The 18,737-nt window shown below is 40.7% G+C and overlaps 1 protein-coding gene across 1 annotated transcript in view; it reads left to right on the top strand.

Moving 5' to 3' along the window:
- AQP4 (aquaporin 4) overlaps positions 1-18,375 on the top strand; it is a 42,564-nt gene extending 24,189 nt beyond the window's left edge. Inside the window, exon 6 of the mRNA XM_083357879.1 lies at positions 18,196-18,375. Coding sequence (XP_083214005.1) covers positions 18,196-18,282 — 87 coding nt within the window. The 3' untranslated portion in view covers positions 18,283-18,375. The remainder of the gene's footprint in view (positions 1-18,195) is intronic.
- The last annotated feature ends 362 nt before the right edge of the window (positions 18,376-18,737 follow it).

Below are 18,737 nucleotides of genomic sequence, written 5' to 3'. Positions count from 1 at the left end.
TAAAATTTCTATGAATAATGTGTTTGGGCTTGTTGAGATAAAGCTGATTAGCAAGCTAGTCATGTGTGACAGGATGGCCACAAGTAAGTGGATACAAATCATACTCAAAATGATTCTTTATCAAACTACAAGGAACTGGAAAAAATGCAGAGAAGATAGTTGAAGAACATTAAGGGGAAGAGAGTATGTTTAGTTTAAAGAGAAGATGAAGGATACATGATAACAATTTTCCAATACTTGAAGGACTGTCATTGAAAAGAAGCTGTGAACTTATAAGCAGTGAGCAAAAGCTTTCGAAAGGAAAATCCAAACTCAAAATAAGGAGGACTTTTATATAGCTTTGTATTAGAGGGCGACAAAATCACCCCCAAATATTTAACCCTTTTAACAATCTCAAATCCAGTTAATCCTTCTAGGAGAGCCTTCTGCGAAACTGTCATATTTCTAGCCAAAATTTTAGTTTTCTGTATATTTACTTTAAATCCAGAAACCTTCCCATATTGTGTTATTATCTCCATCAGGTCCACAACAGAGTTCTCTGGCTGGGTCACTGTAACAACCAGATCATCTGCAAATGCTCTCAATCTGTAATCCTGATCTCCAACTTGTATCCCCTTAATTTTTTCCGAATTCCGAATCTTAACCAATAATATCTCTAATGTTAATACAAATAACAAGGGCGATAGCGGACACCCTTGCCTTGTGCCCTTCTCAATATTACATACTGTTGTCAAACTATTGTTAACTATAATTCGGGCAGTTTGTTTTTGGTATAATGCCCTAATCGGTTGTAAAAAAATTTCCCCAAAATCCATTTTGTCTAAAACTTTCAACAAAAATTGCCAGTTCAATTGATCAAAAGCCTTTTCAGCATCTAAAAAGATTAGCGCAGCAGAGATCTGGTTGTGCCTTTCCAAAAACTCTAACACATCAACTATATGTCTCACATTAGTTTTCATTTGTCTTCCACTAATAAACCCCGTTTGGTCCCCATGAATCACCTGTTGCAGAACCCTCATCAGTCTATTAGCCAAAACTTTAGCAAATATCTTATAATCTATATTTAAAAGCGATATCGGTCTGTAATTTTTAACTAAAGTAGCATCCTGGTCTTCCTTCGGAATCAAAGAGATAAAAGCTGTTCTCCAAGACGGGGGCACCTTTCCCCCCCTCTGGATTGTCTGGAACAGTTCCTTTAACGGTTTTATCATCTCTAATTGTAAGTTTTTATAATAGGCCGCAGTCAAGCCATCAGTGCCTGGTGCTTTATCCACCTTCAGTTCCTTAATAGCTGTAAAAATTTCTTCTTCTGTAATCAGTTGGTTAATCCCCTCTTTTTGTACTTGCGTAAGAACCGGGATGCTAGCCTTCTCCAAATACGTATCAATATCTTTTGCATTAATGTCCTCTTTAGTATATAATTTCGAATAAAAATCCACAAAGGCATCCTTAATAAGATTCTGTTGATACACAACCCTTCCTTTATACTCAATCTTATCTATATTAGATGCCCTTTGTTTTTTCCTCAGTCTATAAGCCAACCATCTGCCTGGCTTATTAGCATTGCAAAAAGTATTATGCCTAGCAAACCGCAGATTGGTCGCCACTTGATCAGCCATTAATTTATCAAATTGTCCTCGTAACAGTCTAATAGCCTCCTTGATCTTCACCTCCTCTGGGTTCAAAATCAAAGCCTTTTCTTTTTCCTTTATTTCATTCTCCAGTTCTTTCCTTCTAGTTTCCACTGCACGTCTATGTCTATTATTCATATATATCAACACCCCTCTCATATAGGCCTTGCTAGCATCCCAAACCATATCCATAGAGGTACCCTTATTCATATTCATCTCAAAAAAATCCTTCATCCGCTGTTTGCATTCTTCCACATTTCTCTGATTTCTAAACAAATTCTCATTTACGCGCCATGAGCGTCTATCTCCTCTTTCCTTATCAATCTCCAACCACACTGGACTGTGATCAGAGATAATTCTTGCGCAGATTTTCACCTTTTTAGTTCTCAAAAGAAGATCATTAGTCAACAAAATAAAATCAATACTCGAAAAAGATTGGTGTCTATCAGAATAAAATGTATAATCCTTCTCCCGCAAATGTCTCTCACGCCAAATATCTCGCAATTCCAGGTCATCCTTCATTTCAAAAAAAGATTTAGGCAGTCTAGCGTGACTTGGAATGCGTTTAAAGGCTCCAGCCTTATCCAACTGTACATCCATAACTCCATTCCAGTCCCCCATAAAAATAAAGGATTTATAATCCAACTGGGTAAGCTTTGTATGAAGTAAATTATGTAAAAGTAATTATGAAAAGTTATGGGGGAAAATTCAAAAAGAACTGGAGAGTTGGGAAAAATTGCAATTGTCCTTGTTGGGACGGATTGCAGCAGTGAAAATGAATGTCCTGCCCAAATTTTTATTCTTATTTCAAATGATACCGATTCTTAAGAAAGACTCTAACTTGGAGGAATGGCAGCGTGGTATCAATAAATTTGTGTGGGCAGGGAAAAAGCCACGAGTTAAACTTAAGATTATGCAGGATACTCGTGAGAGAGGTGGCCTTAAAATGCCTAATTTTAAATTATATTATGAAGCTGCTGCACTAGTAGGAATAAGTGATTGGATTAATTTGACACAATCGAGGTTATTAAATCTTGAGGGCCATGATCTGTTGTTTGGCTGGCATGCATATTTGTTGTATGATAAGAAGGTAGATACTGTGTTTAGGATGCATATTTTAAGACAGGCATTGCTGAGAGTTTGGAAGAAGTATAGACATAAGTTAAGCAGCAAGATACCATTGTGGGCAATCCCAAAACACGCAATAGAAAATATACATGCTGGTTTCAAACATGATGAGACTACTTACAAGGAAATTTTAAGTTTGGAAAGGAATATTTGGTGCTTGAAATCATATAGTTTCTTGCGAGAAGAGAAGGTTGTTCAGACTTGGTTTCAATATATTCAGTTACAGGCCAGGTGGAAAGAAGACCAAAAAAATGGATTTGCAACGACTGATGAAAATTTGATAAAGCAAATTAGAAATCAAGGACCAGCACATATTAAACGGATATATCTTGCATTGATAGAGATCGATTCAGAAACAGAGCTTGTTAAGGATTGTATGATAAAATGGGCCCAAAACATTCAGGAAGTTATTACAATGGACACGTGGGAAAAGATCTGGGTGAGGAATGTAAAATTCACTCAAGCTCAAAGTCTAAGAGAGAACTTTTACAAAATGTTTTATAGATGGCATCTAGATCCTAAAAAGCTTGCAAGTATGTATCCGAATTATCAGCCTAAATGTTGGAGGTGTGGTGATGAAGAGGCAACATATTTTCACATATGGTGGACATGTAAAAAGGTCAAGGCTTTTTGGATAAAAGTCTGGTGGAACATGCAGAAGATTTTTAAACAGAGGATAAAGTTTTGTCCGCAATTTTTTTTGTTGGGAATAATTGTTGACGCTACAGTTGTGGACTCTAAGTTGATGTTGAATTTAGTTACGGCAGCAAGACTTTTGATAGGTCAATATTGGAAGAAAGAGGAACTGCCGACTATACAAGAGTGGATTTTAAAGGTTTCCGACTTGGCAGAGATGGCGAAGATTTCGGCCTATTTGAAAGATTACTCGCAAGAACATTATATTATGGAATGGAGAAAATGGATTGAGTTTATCCAGAATAAGTATAGGGTCAAGAAGTTTTATCTAGCATTTGAATAAGTCTTCTTTCGTTTTCTTTTTTCTTTTTTTTATTTTGTCTTCTATATATATTTAATAATGCTAAGTTTTGTTTGATCCTATATAAGTTAGAGAGTGATGGATTTTAGAATTTATAGTTGTTAGTATATGGTTGTTTATGATTGCTTTTTTATATATAAATACCTTGTATTTAGCTCTGGGAAGTCCGGGGGGGAGGGGGGTTGGGGGGAGGTGGGGGGGAGGAGGGAGGGGGGGAGGGGGGGGAAGGGGGGAGGTAGGGAGGGGAGGAGGGAGGGGGAAGGGGGTTTTTTAAAGGAAAACTGTATTTTTAAAACTTTTCAATAAAAAAAAATAAGGAGGACTTTCCTTATGAGAACTATTAAGCCTGTCTTTGGAATCATAGGTAGTCCATCACCGGAGGGATCTTATGGGGATTGCTCCCTGGGGGAAAACTAGGATATTTTTCAAGATCCCTTACAACCCTATAATTCTATGAAAGATCATTTCTTGGTCCTCCACTTTTCAATATGTTTATTGATGTCTTGAATTAAAAAGAGGAATATTAGGTACCATAAAACTGAATGGTACCCAACTATCTAAAATATAGGGGGTGGTGAGAAAATGGTCATGGAAAGTTAGAGAAATGAGCAGAAAATAAGAGAGCAAAGTTTAATAAACACAGTTATGAAGCTCTTTACTTGGGAAGAAAATATCAAATTCACAAGTTCAGAATGGAAGATACCTGACTTTATAATATTTTATATCCTTTTTTATTAAGCAAATCTGGATCCACAGAACAATTAATTAACTACACTGATGTCAAGCAACACCCTAAGCCAAAATCTGATGGGCTAATTGGTGATTCAGTATGTAATGTGAGCATAACCTATGAGATAAGTCAGACTGAAAGGTCCAAAATTCCTCCAGTGAAATTAATAAACTTAGTACTTGTCCAATTCCCTGGAGACATCTGTCAGATGGGGGATGGCAACTGAATAAAACTACAGCCTGGTGACTTACACCTTAAACTTCTGGGCTCAATTTTGCTCATACATTGAGGACTACCTGTAATTCAGTTAAACTAGGGAGAGGTTTCTGTATGACCCCTCCAAATGTTATCTGGCCATTCTTAAAGAATGCAGCAAGACTCTTAATAGGTCAGTATTGGAAGAAGGAGGAACTGCCGACTATAGAAGAATGGACTTTAAAGGTTTCTGACCTGGCAGAGATGGCAAAGATTTCTGCTTATTTGAAAGATCACTCGCAAGAACGTTATATTATGGAGTGGAGAAAATGGATTGAGTATATCCAGAACAAATATAGGACTAAAAAGTTTCATGTAGCATTTGAATAAGTCTTCCTTTTCTTTTTCTTTTTTCCTTTTTTTTCTATATATATTTAATACTAATAGTGTTTGTAGTTATCCTATATGAGCCAGAGAGTGATAGATTTTAGAGTTTATGATTGTTAGCATATGGATGTTTATGATTGGTTTTTTTTTTGTTTTTATACCTTGTACTTAGCTCTGGGAAGTCGGGGGGGGGGGAAGGGGGGGAGGGGTAGGGAGGGAGGGGGAGGGGAGGGGGAGGGGGGACTGTTAAAGATAAAATGTATGTTAAAACTTTTCAATAAAAAAAAAGAATGCTTTAGCCCTTTTGCCTAAGCAATACTTCTGCATATGTATGTCAATATCATCTTCCTTACCCTTTATCTCCTGCCATATGATGTTCAGTTAAAACTCCCAGAATTCTCACTTTTGGCTAGCATGGTTGAACTAGTATTACTGGGAATTGCAGCTGAGCAGTACCTAGAGCAGTGGTGGCGAACCTATGGCACGGGTGCCAAAGGTGGCATGCAGAGCTCTCTCTGTAGGCACGCGCGTCATCACCCCAGTCCTAGGCCTTCAGCTGGGTTTTATAAAACCTTTTCGCTTTAGGCCTCCACCGCCGTGTGCAAGGAAAGAAAAAATTTCCATCAATCAATCAATTTCAACTTCTCGCAGGGAAAAAAAAGATCTCACAAAGTTGGAATTGATTGATTGAACTTTTTAGTCCCACCCAGTCTGCCGTTACCACCGCAGCCATGCCCACCCAATGGGCCATGCCCACACAAAGGGCCACGCCCACACAAAGGGCCACACCCACCCGGCACCCGATGATATTTAAGTGGGTTTTGGGTTGCAGTTTGGGCACTTGGTCTCTAAAAGTTTTGCCATCACTGACCTAGAGATATACCCACCTCTATGTTAATTAGTCAGATATTAATATTAAACCTTGTTTCAGTACTGGTGGTAATAGCCATATTATTTTATTTTGTCCAAGCAAAAGTACAGAGAAGAAGAATTGTTTACTGAATTAAGTTGTCTGGGAAAGCTTTCAATTTCAGTAGCTAACAGAAATCACATCAACTTGCTATGATGTCAGTTTCTATGGCATGACAATCTATTGAGAATTTCAAAGTGCTTTTTTCTATATGAAAAGGGCAGTGGTGGGATTCAGCCAGTTTGCACCACTTCGGCAGAATCAGTAGCTAATTTTTTGTTGCCCAGGCACAGAATTGACTTCCGGAAGCAGCATCCAGAGAGAACCAGTTGTTCACATATTTGAATCCCACCACTGGAAAACGGCTACAACTTCCATGTAGCATTTTTAATTAAACTGCCTTTATCTGAGGGGAAAGGATTCAAGTGACTTTTGAATAAACTTCAGGTAGGAAGATCAATTGTAATCAATAGAATGGTTATTTCTAAATAAATGCATTGATAGTAGTTGTGCACACTTTGGGTTTGTGTGTGTTTGCTGAGTGTTTCTTGTACTCTGTTAAAAGTGAGCCTCATGGGAAGCCAGAAGGATGAGAAGTTGTTTGTGTTGCTAATTAGAAAGACTGACTTGGAGATGAGCTCATGGTCCCAGGATGACTACAATTTCCTCCAACCTCTTCAGAGAATGAGTAATTATCTTGCTGAAAGACATCACCTGGTTTATGACACGTAGCCATAATAATCCACTGAAATGAAATGTTAATTTCTCTTGGAAGGATAATTTAATTGCAAGTAATAGAATATGGGGAAATACATTGAGAGAAATAATGAAATGTACCAACTAATTAATTTCATTGATGGCTGGCCAGCTATATTTTTGCTCATTTAAAAAGCAGAAGCCGTGTAGTATCCATCATCCAGTGTTCTAATGATTCATATGTTGCTTTTGCAGAGAAATATCAGAAGTGTAGAATATTTATTTAAATCCCTTTGCATTATGTTCTCCTTGTGCTTCAAGATAACTTGCAAAACATAGATGGATATTTTTTTTGTCAGATGTATTGTGGAAAATATGTCTAATCTCTTGATTTTTTTCTTAAAAAAAGAAAAAGGAAAATTTGAATCCGGAAAATTCAAGAGAAAGAAAAATGTAAAATATTTTGCAAAGGGTTAGCATGAGGCAAGCTCTCTTTCTAGAAGCCTTAAAACTTTTTTAAAAGTGTTGTCAGCCTCTTTGAAGACTCCTGGGCTACAGGCACATATGTTTGAATGCATGCTTCCTGGGACATTTGTAACCATATAAAAAAATAAACCATGTAATCAAACCTCAGCCTATTTTTTTTACATATTTACATCAATGAATGCAAAAAAAGGTGCAGGGCTTTGACTATATGATTGTGGCTGCCATCTTGCCTTTTTTTTACACAAATACACTCACTCCTGTTTAGGTGGCTGTTTTAATGATTCAGAAAGAGATACTTTGTTCATGCAATGCTTCTTTCAAACTTTTGTGGAGCTTTGTCAAGCAATCATTTGGCTCTTTAATCACTATTCATTTCAGAACCTCAGTCTAAGAGAAGAGTCACACAATAAAACTGAAAAGCCGAAATCTAACATGTAGTCTGGTTTTCATATAAGTGGATCTTATTTCTTGATCAGATCTCCCATACATATTTCCAGTGATTTGCAAAGTGTCATTAATTTGGTGTCTTTCACATTCGCCCAAGTAATTGAGGTTTGATGCTGTGAAATTTAGACTTTAGTATTGAAATAAAGAGAAGTGGTCATTATATTTAATCCTTGATGATAGGTAACTTCAGCAGAAAATGAATAAATATAATAAATATCACTATCAATAGGTCACAACTTCACACTTCCTAATCCCTCAGTCGCCACAAGGTATGAACTGCCCCATGGAGTCTTACGGCCATTTCCTCTCCAGTTTATTCTTCGGAGGCCAGTTCTATATATGAGATGGAATAAAAACCCTGAAAAACTAAGTATAAATTTAAATTTGCTTTAAATTTATCATGTTTATCGCTACCTAATAAAGAATATGTTCCATCCATTACATGCAAAAAATGAGGCACAGCCAGAAGAACATGATGTTTCATGATAAATCAATGCCTTCCCCAAACATAACTACTAATCCCTTTCACATAACCTAGTTTGAACTTTGGTAGGGGTTATTATTATTTTTTTGGCTGAGACTTTTCTTGTGACATAACTTTATTTTTTTTCATCAAAACAATCATTTTTCTTAAATTATAATGATCTAGGTTTTGAAAGTGCTACCATTTCATTTGCATATGGGCATATTTATACCATTGTTTTCAACTATCATTTATTACTATTATCTCAATTTATGGCCTGCCTTTCAATGAGGGTAGCATATGTCACCCAAACCTGTGAAGTATGGCTAAGTTATTTTTCTGAAGCATCATATTTTTTATGCAAAGTATATGTAAGTAAACCAGATAAACAGTTACTGAAAAATTAAAAGAACATAGGGTTACTGGTAGAATATGGTATTTGTCACTTTTTCAGCATTACGTTACTGGGAGAAGAATTAGCTAAACATAAAACCTATTTACACATAAGGAAAGTAAACCAAACAAACTGTTATGTATTTACATGTTTATTAACGTTAACATAATAATAATAGAGTACAGGGCTGAGGTAAAGCCGCGGCAGCTTTTGACAGCTGTCAAAAGCTGCCGGACAGAACTACGCAGGCGCCCGCCGTCTGACAGCTCTTGGCTGTCAGAATCACCTGGCAACAGCACGCGCTACCGATGACAGCTCCGAGCTGTCAAACTCAGCCGGCTCGGATTGGCGAAGCAGACGGCGCGGGAAACCGGCTCAGCCCTGATTGGACAATACGTTGACAGCTGCTAGTATAAATAAGAGCGTTGCTCTTCTGTTCTTTGCCTGGTTCTTAATAAAGTTAAGTTTACTTAACTTTGCTGTCTCGCCTGCTCTCTCTATAAAGCACAAACTATCTTCATTAATTTAGAAATTTCAGTAAAAAATATGTTACAGAAAATTTGACAGCTATGAAATATATATTTTAAAAAGAAAGGATTATGTTCTTCTTTCTTTAGTACAAAGTGATAGAGGCAAATGCCAACTGGAATTCCAAAGAAGAGGAATTACTTAGTAAAATAAAAGTGGTGTACTTTTATGTCAAGAGACAGATTCCCAAATATGATTCTACAATAACCAATACCAATGTGTACTGTTCCTTTTGATGTACTATGGGAAGATGAACTCCTGGAGGTATATGCTTCTTCATAAGTATCTAGTTCCTGAGCTGTTATACTTTCACATAATTAAATGATTAAAGGGTACTTTTTCTTAATGTTTAAATTCTATCGGGTACGCTTGATGTCATGTAGCTTCAGGTTTTTCTCTCCACACTGTTGGTCTTTGCTGATCCAAGTGATTTGAGGGCAGCTATATATTTTAATAGAAATAGGAAGGTTTCAAAAGTAGCATGATTTTTTTAAAAAACACTACTTGCAAATAATATATTTAATAACATCCAGCAGGCAGTTTATATAAACCAATGTATTTTGAAGTCACCTATAACAGGAGGCATAGGCTGTGTTTGCCTTGTGGTTGATGGAAGGAAAAAAAACACTATAGAAATCCACAGAGGAAAGTGATGAAGCTACTTCCTACTCAGTTTTCCTCAGAAAATTGTGCTAGTACTTCCTCAGAAAATTGTGCTAGTACATCAAGGTCCCAAACCTGCTTAAGGCTCTACTATTTCATACCCTGCTTAGCACCATCGTTAATTTGGCCCAGAGTATCAGCTGGCAAGTATTGTCCCTCTGAATGGATATGGAACTTTAAAATTTCAGGACAGTTCAAATTTTTTTAACGTAAGCGAAAGTTTCATTTCACAATGCCGCAAGCATTGAGAAAAGCATCATTTCAGAGCCACAAAAATATACCAAACAACAGGGCTGAAAAGGTGGTAGGTGGGGGAATAGTGAGAGGCTGTAACAGATACAATAGAAGTCTGAAGAAACAACTGGGTAACAATCCATGCAGTCAGTGAGGGGAAAAAAAACAATTTTGGGAAAGTTCATTGAAGGCTCTGGCACCCCTAAACAAAATTTCATTGTTTTGAATTTCAAACAATGATGAACAAAAGTGATTACTTTTAACAGTTTGCACAGCATTTACAGCTGATTAGAAAGGACTTTGGGTCTTTATCACCACTTGCTTGGGTTAATGCTATTAATTTTATATGGGCCTAGCTTGGAAGACAACTTAAAAGTTACAATTGGCCCAGAATGAAGTTATCCATTTGTTGACTGGCACATGTAGATATAAGCACTTTGCACCAGTTTTCTTGTGCTAGCTCTCTATTGGCTTCTGTTGTAATTCAAAGTGATGTTTTTCACCTATCAGCTATTTATGTCTTAGTACTGTAAGACCACCCGCTGCAGCTGGATTCAACCCAACTAATCAATTATTCCAGGTAAAACTACTAGAGACTGATCCCTATGTTACATGAACTTTAAACAATTGAATTATTTCAAACACCCTATGGGGAAACAATTATACTACTTGTTTTTATTATTGTTTTAATTGTTCTTAGTGTTTTTGATGTTATTCCATTTATGTCCATTTCAAGTCCCCATGTACCTTAAGTCAAAGTCTCCCAAAGTTGGCATCTGCTCACAAGGAAGCAGTTCCAGGCAGTGGTAGGATTCAAATATGTGAACAACCAGTTCTCTGTGTGGATGCCACTTCCAGAAGTCCATTCTGGGCCTGGGCAATAAAAAAATTAGCTACCGATTCTGGTGCGAACCAGCTGAATCCCACCACTGGAACCAGCCCCATGGCTGCATGCTTCCCTGGACTCCCCACACATGGCTGAATCTCACCACTGGTTCCAGACCTCTGAACACTTTGTTCTTCCATTCATCTTCTCCAGCTTGACAGTATTTTTTCTGAAATGCAGTGACTAAAACGATACACAGAATTTTGCACATTGCTGTACTATTTTTTTATAGAAGACATTATAATAATTTCAATTTTATTTCCTACCAATTCCATCCTATATTTGCCCTTTTCATAACAGTTGCATACCAAGTACACACATTAATTGAGCTGTCTACCACTGCAAGCTCTTCTTTCTGATCAACCTGCCAGTTCAGCTCCCATCAGGTTGGGAATTTTTTTTCCCTTTTATGGATTGTTCTCCGAGTGAAAGAAGAAGAAAAAAGGACTTTTCACTATTCACTTTGCTGAACTACTTAAATGTGATGTAATAAGAAAATGTGATGTAATAAGAAAAACTTAAATGTGATGTATCATGTAATAAGAAAAACTGGTTACTTTTTGTTGTTGTGTTCACTTTTACCATCGGGTCTTTTATGAAAAAATTTAAAAGCCCAGTTCTACAGTAGTTCTTCAAGGAATGTATAGTATATAACCTTCCACAGCAAGAATTAACTATGTTCTACTTTTTGGCTTGTTCATTTTTTAACAGATTACAAGGGAGTTTCTTCTCTTATTTCAGGGCTGCTAAGTTTGCTCATAGATCTTCAGGGAAGATTTTGTTACACATTTTCTAAGAAATTTAAATAAATAGTGTCATGTTGCCCTTTTAAAGGATTTTAGAATGTTAGCAGTTTAAATATTACAATTTTCAACAAGAGGCCCAGGGAAATCAGCTGAAATCTTAAATTCTAGAACAAAATTGTAGAAACCTGCCATCTTCCATCTAGACACCTATTCATACATTTGATCACTTTGTCATAAGATAAAAGATTTGTGGTGTAAGTTGGCTGCTCCAAGCATAGATTTGTTTTCAGAGTAACTTGCCATCTCAGGATACATAATAATAGCCTAAAGCTGCAAGATCATGCCACAAGAGTATTCCTGGTATTTGTTGCTAGAATTTATTTGTGTATGCATTTTACCTTTGGCATACCATTCCCCTAGAACTCCTGCTAACCTACGATTTATCTATTTGTATGCAAGTACAGTATGTGTTTAAGTCACAAACAGAACAATTTATTTTTCAGTTCGCAGGGCATTTTCAGAGGTGATCAAGATTTGTATCTTTAGTAGCTGAAGAATAACTGATTGACCTTCATATAATGAATATACGGAGTGAGGGTTGGTTTTTACTTTTTTAAAAACCTTTGTTTAATACAATGTTTCATTAGAAATATCACATTCAAGTTTAATTTGCTGTTCTGTTGTTGTTTTGTTAAAAATATCTAATTATGGAATCAAAAGATAATTGGACAGTAATCAGCGCCATAAAATGTTTAATTTCCTCACTTTTCCCTTTTTGAGTCGCTTTGCAATGTATCTAGCTTTGTCTGTGTCTTTGTAGAATTGGCCATTTGAAAAAAAAATATCTTACCATTCATTTTGTAATTCTCCAATAGTCAATTTGCTGATAATAAAGCAAGTATTAGCTAATACTACAAGTCAGCACAGCAATGAATAATTGCATCATCTGGTAGAAATGGTCTCAGATTTGGTGTTGGAAAAAATCAATCTTTTAGCTGTATGGTTTTAGAAATCCATGTTATACCAGCCTTGTGGTTGTCATAGTAATTATGAGTTTGTTTCAAGGATAAGCAATTTGGTATTGTCTCCAGATGTTTTGAACTACAACTAATCCTTTGCTGCTGTCCATCCCAGTTGGAGATTTGGGAACTGAATTCTAAAACTGGAAGATATGAGATTATCTGTCCTGAACTACCTTAACACAATTCTCAGCTCCAACTTATATCTACTTACTCAATAAAGGGGAAGTTAGTTAACACACTTTGCTAGAGAGAAGTTCCATGAAGTTGGGCTCCAGCACGATTCCAAAAGCTCAGAAGACCAAACCTCTGGTTCTAGTGACTGACCCAGATCAGATCCTGCAACATTATCCTGGGACACGTATATTTACCTTCATTCATGAAAGTTACTTATCTATTGTTCCCAGTGCTTTTTTTTTGTCATAGAGCTCACTGGAACAGAATTCCAGCACCTTTTTTTGATGGATTTTCCAAGTTTTAAAAGTAACTTTTGAAAAATTGATGTTTCGTCCATGTGGACTTGAATTGCCCTGTCGAGCGTAGCAGGTCAGCAGCAAAATCATTAAAATGGTGCATGCAGGCTGCTTGTGTGTTGAGTCTGATGCATGCGTACTTCATCGAACTGCTCAGCTTGTGGCATTGCTTGGCTTGTGATTGGTTGTGTGGTCGTGCACTGAGTGCTTACTGTGATCAGTGACCAATATGTTTCATTACACAAATGACATGTGTGAGTGGGTGTATACAGTGATTGACTACATGCGAAAGGTAAATAAAAGATTAACAAGATGTGAGTTCCGGCACCTTTTTTCTTATAAGAAAAGCACTGGTTGATCCTAAGTTTTCTTAATATGAAAGGAAGAAATAATATATAGCAGTAAGGTACCTTACAAAATTTGCAGTATAATGTGTAAATCTGATAGTTTTTGAGAATTCTTTTATTTATTTATGTATTTTAGAAAAATTATATCACCGTCTACTTGCACATGGCAACTCAAGGTGGCTTACACCATATAAAAGAAGTAAAAATAATAATAAGAAAAATAAAATAATAACCTCCCACCCCGGTGACAACACAAATTCAAACTAGCCATTTAATGGGTCCATGTCACTCTAGGTTCCCCAGGCCTGCTTGCAGAACCACATCTTCAGTGTCTTCTGAAAGAGTGTTAGAGTGGGGATCAATGTAATTTCCAGAGGGATGATGTTCCAGAAGGAGGGAGCCACCACGGAGAAGGCCCTTATTCTGGGTCCCACCAGATATATCTCCCAAGGGGACAGGACCCGCAACATACCTTGTCTCCCACTTTAGTGGGTAGGGTAGATGTGAGCAGCAAGAGGCAGATAACCTGGTCCCAAGCCATGAAGGGCGTTAAAGGTGACCACCAGCACCTTTAATTGCACCCAGAAGCAAATTGGCAACCAATGCAGCTCCTGCAGGAGAGGTGATACATGTGCACACTGAAGTCTGCGGAGCTTCCAGATGCTCTTCAGGGGCAGCCCCATGTAGAGTGCGTTGCAATAGTCAAGACAGAAGGTGACTATAGCATGAGTGACCAAGAGTAGGGATTGTTGGTCCAGGAAAGGGTTAATTTCCTCCATTTCTGCATTTGCTCCGCTTTTCAAAGTGACTAGGTATGTTCTTTCTTTCTTTATTTATTTAATTATATTTTTATACCGCCCTTCTCCCGAAGGATTCAGGGCGGTGTACAGGGCAATAAATATAAAAAACGAAATACAAAAGTTAAAAAACGATTAAATATTTAGCCCAGTTTAAAACAGTATTAAAACATATTAAAACCCCAACCCTAACCCATCAGACCAGGTCAGAACTGCTTGAATAGATATGTTTTTAAGTCGCGCCGGAAGAAGCGAAGGTCGGGGGCCGTCCAGAGCTCAACTGGCAAGCGGTTCCATAGGTCTGGCGTGCCCACAGAGAATGCTCTCCCCCTGGGGGCCACCAATCGGCATTCTTTGATCGGAGGCACCCTGAGGAGGCCCTCTCTGTGGGAGCGCACTGGATGGAGGGAAGTTGACGCCGGCCGCAGGTGTTGCCATAGGTAATCTGGACCCATGCAATGTAGGGCTTTGTAAGTCATTACTAACACCTTGAATCTCACCTGGAGGGCAACCGGCAGCCAATGCAGCTCGCGGAGCAAAGGTGTAGCATGGGAGTATCGGGAGACCCCCAGCACAACTCGCGCGGCTGCATTTTGCACCAGTTGAAGCCTCCATGTGGACTTCAAGGGAAGCCCCATGTAGAGAGCATTACAGCAGTCTAGACGAGAAGTCACGAGCGCATGAGTGACTGTACGCAAGACATCCCGGTCTAGATAGGGTCGCAACTGGCGCACCAGGCGAACCTGGGCAAAGGCCCCCCTAGTCACAGCTCCGATATGCTCTTCTAAAGAGAGCTGTGAATCTAGAAGGACCCCCAAGTTGTGCGCCCTATCTACGGGGGGTAATAGCTCACCCCCCATGGCCAAAGATGGAATAATCGGAATTTCCCGGGATGCCGGCACGAACAGCCACTCAGTCTTGTCAGGGTTGAGTCAAAGCCTGTTCCTCCCCATCCAGACCCGGACCGCCTCCAGGCAGCGGGACATCACGTCGAGGGCATCACTGGGGTGGTTTGGGGTCGAAATAAAAAGCTGGGTATCATCAGCATATTGATGATACCCAACTCCAAAACCACGAATGATCTCACCCAGCGGTTTCATGTAGATGTTGAACAGGAGAGGCGAGAGAACCGACCCCTGAGGAACTCCACAAACGAGAGACCTAGGGGCCGATCTCTGACCCCCTGCCAACACCGACTGCGAGCGTCCCAGAAGGTAGGAGGAGAACCACTGGAGAACTGTGCCTCCCACTCCTAACCCCCTGAGACGTCGCAGCAGGATACCATGGTCGATGGTATCAAAAGCTGCTGAGAGGTCTAAAAGGACTAGGACAGAGGAGTAGTCCCTGTCCCGAGCCTGCCAGAGATCATTCACCAGCGCGACCAATACTGTCTCCGTGCTGTACCCGGGCCTGAAACCCGATTGGTACGGGTCTAGATAATCAGCTTCATCCAAGAACAAAGGGAGCTGTTGCACCACCACACTCTCAACAACCTTCGCCAGAAAGCGAAGGTTGGAGACCAGACGAAAGTTGTTCAATATTGCTGGGTCCAAGGCAGGCTTCTTGAGGAGGGGTCTCACCACCACCTCCTTCAAGGCGGCGGGAAAGCTACCCTCACTCAAAGAGGCAGTAATCACTGCCTGGAACCAGCCTCGTGTCCCATCCTGGGCCGCATAAGTCAGCCAGGAGGGACACGGGTCCAATAAACACATGGTGGAGCTCAGCTTCCCCATGATCTTGTCCACTTCTTCAGGAGTCACAGGGTCGAACTCTTCCCAGATTACATCGACAAGGCTGCCCGTATCCTCATCGTCAGACTCTGCCCAGTCGGAGTCCAGACCGGTCCGGATCCGAGCAATTTTGTCCGACAGAAATCAACTAAACTCCTCGGCTTGACCCTGCAAGGGTTCCTCCCTCACCTTCTGATTAAGGAGAGAGCGAGTTACTCTAAACAGGGCGGCCGGGCGATTATCTGCAGACGCGATGAGGGTGGCAAAGTGGTTAGACCTAGCCGCCCTCATCGCCGCGAGATAAGTTCTCGTAAACGACCTTAGTCGTAACCAGTCAGATTCGGATCGGCTGGATCTCCAACAGCTCTCTAGGCCCCGTCTCTGACACTTCATCTCCCGGAGCTCCATGGAGAACCATGGAGCCCATTGGGATCTGCGCCGGGTCAAGGGCCGCATGGGTACAACTTGGTCGAGTGCCTCTGTGGCTGCCCTTTCCCAGGCTTCCACTAGGGCATCAACCCAGCTGTGAGCAAAGGAGGCAGGTGGGGGCCCAAGCGCCGTCTGGAACCGCTCAGAGTCCATCAGGTGCCTAGGACGGAACCATCTTATTGGCTCAGCAACCCCACGGTGGGGAGTGGCAAAACGGAAGACCAACCGCAGGAGATGATGATTGATCCATGACAGGGGTATAATAGTTGGAGAAACACCCCCCCCCGAGGTCATCTAACCACCGTCCAGATAGAAAAACCATATCAAGCGTGTGACCCGCCCCATGAGTTGGGCCCTGAATAACCTGCATCAGGTCCATGGCCGTCATGGAAGCCATGAACTCCCGAGCTAACTCAGATGATCCCCCCAGGGATGGTAGGTTGAAGTCACCCAAAACCATAAGTTTGGGGAACTCAACCACCAACCCTGAGAGGATATCGAGAAGCTCAGGCAGGGCTGCTGCTACGCGACTAGGCAAAACGTACACCAGCAGCAAGCCCAACTGAGCTCTAGGGCCACATCTCAGGAGGAGGGACTCACACCCGACAATCTGGACCATGGTGGCCTCCCGCGGACATAAGGTCTCCCTCGCAACTACTGCCACTCCACCGCCCCTACCCTGAGCCCGAGGCTGGTGCAGCACCCGGAAGCCTGATGGGCAAAGATCAACCAGAGGGACACCGCCCTCTGGGCCCAACCAGGTCTCCGTAATGCAAGCCAGGTCCGCATGCTCCTCCTCAATCAGCTCCCGAATGAGAGGTGCTTTATTCATTACGGACCTGGCATTGAAATACATGAGCCTGAGCTCAGGTGGCTGCTCATCCTCGCTCCCAGTACCACGGGCTGAAATCAGAGGGTCGGAGCGCATCACCGCTTGGAGACAGAGGGGACGCACTCCCGGATATTGATATGGCCCTCTGTTCATACACCTGCGGCCATTCCCTACCACCGTGGGAATAGGCAATCCCACACCCTGCTCCGGGGCCCTGTAGGCCCCCAGCCCAACCCCCACCACGGCGCAACCGATCCCCGACATGGTCTGAGAAACGGTAGGTGGAACCCCCCTAGTTTCCAACCGTACCTGTAAACCCACCCCCCTCCCTAACCCCACAAAATATTTCGCTAAAAAACACACCAGGGGCCTCTTGTTAAATTTGGAAAAGAGGCTCCTGTCCCTGCCCAGCCATCTCTCGGGGTCCCAATAATTGGGCCCGTCATCAAGAGGCACGATGGAAAGGAAGGCGGGTCGCACCCAGGAGAGGGGGGCACCCCTGAGTGCCAATAAGGCTGTCCTGGAATAAGATAAAACCATTAGTCCGGGGAAGTCCAGTCAGGCAGTCCATCAGTCAAAAGTTGAAAAGCTGGAAGGTCAAGGGTGTCCAATTCACCAGCTCCCTGCCACTGAGCTGGGTACCAATCAGATGACTCCGAAATAGAACAGGCACCTCCCTCTCACGAAGGGCCCAGATCTACCATGGGATGGACAAATACCAACTCAGGAAGGCATACCTCCCTAGATCTCTCACCTCTAGGGGGGCAGCAGATGGTAATTGGTTGGTATCGATGATAACATATACGAGCCACCCTCTCACGGAGGCTCGTCCAAGACCTTCTTGCTTCAGTAGGGACCATAACTTCATAACTTCATCATCTTGCTATTCAGGCTATAGAGGCAGATCTTTCAATATTAATGTTGATGCTTTTGCATTGCTTGTTGCAGGATAAAATGCTTATATTTGTAGTGAGATAAATTCCACAGTAATCACAGGTTCAGTGTTAGAAATAACTGATTCACTCACTGATTTTTTTTCTTTGTTAGATGCCTTTCAGCTTGGATGCAGACAAGTTGCCTGGGGTGGAAGGAATTTCAATTCACTTTTTGCCTTCTGGTCCTTACGTACCATGATTGCTAAAGGCTGCCAGCAGGGGCAGAAATTGAAGTCTTGGACCCTGAAGTGGTAAATGCCTATCTGTAAGTTGGTCTTTTTTATCCCCTCCAGGAGTCAATTGTACAATGTAAACTGAAGAAATTTATTTCAGTTTCTCAACTCACACAGACTCTCCTATAAGAAAATGTTGAAACATCTACCATTCATTGACAGTTCTTGTTTTGTTTTTCTTTTACTTCTAACAATGTTTTTTTTTCTTTCTGATGGCCCCAGACAATCATAAATGGTCATTCATACTTTGCTCTAACATGGTTTATTTTTAAAAATATTCTGATCACTATGTTGATGTCCCATTCTGACTCCTTATGTTAACAAATGAAGAGGTTTGGAAGATAAAACCCACAACCAAATTAAGTTTCATATGTGATGTGTATGACTGTCATTTAATGTACTAAACTAGAATCACTTTATG

The sequence above is a fragment of the Vipera ursinii genome (genome assembly GCF_947247035.1).
Source record: "Vipera ursinii genome assembly, chromosome: 3".
In the NCBI taxonomy this organism is placed as follows: domain Eukaryota; kingdom Metazoa; phylum Chordata; class Lepidosauria; order Squamata; family Viperidae; genus Vipera; species Vipera ursinii.
The sequence above is the reverse complement of the archived record's forward strand: the minus strand, read 5'-3'. Positions and strand labels throughout refer to the sequence as shown.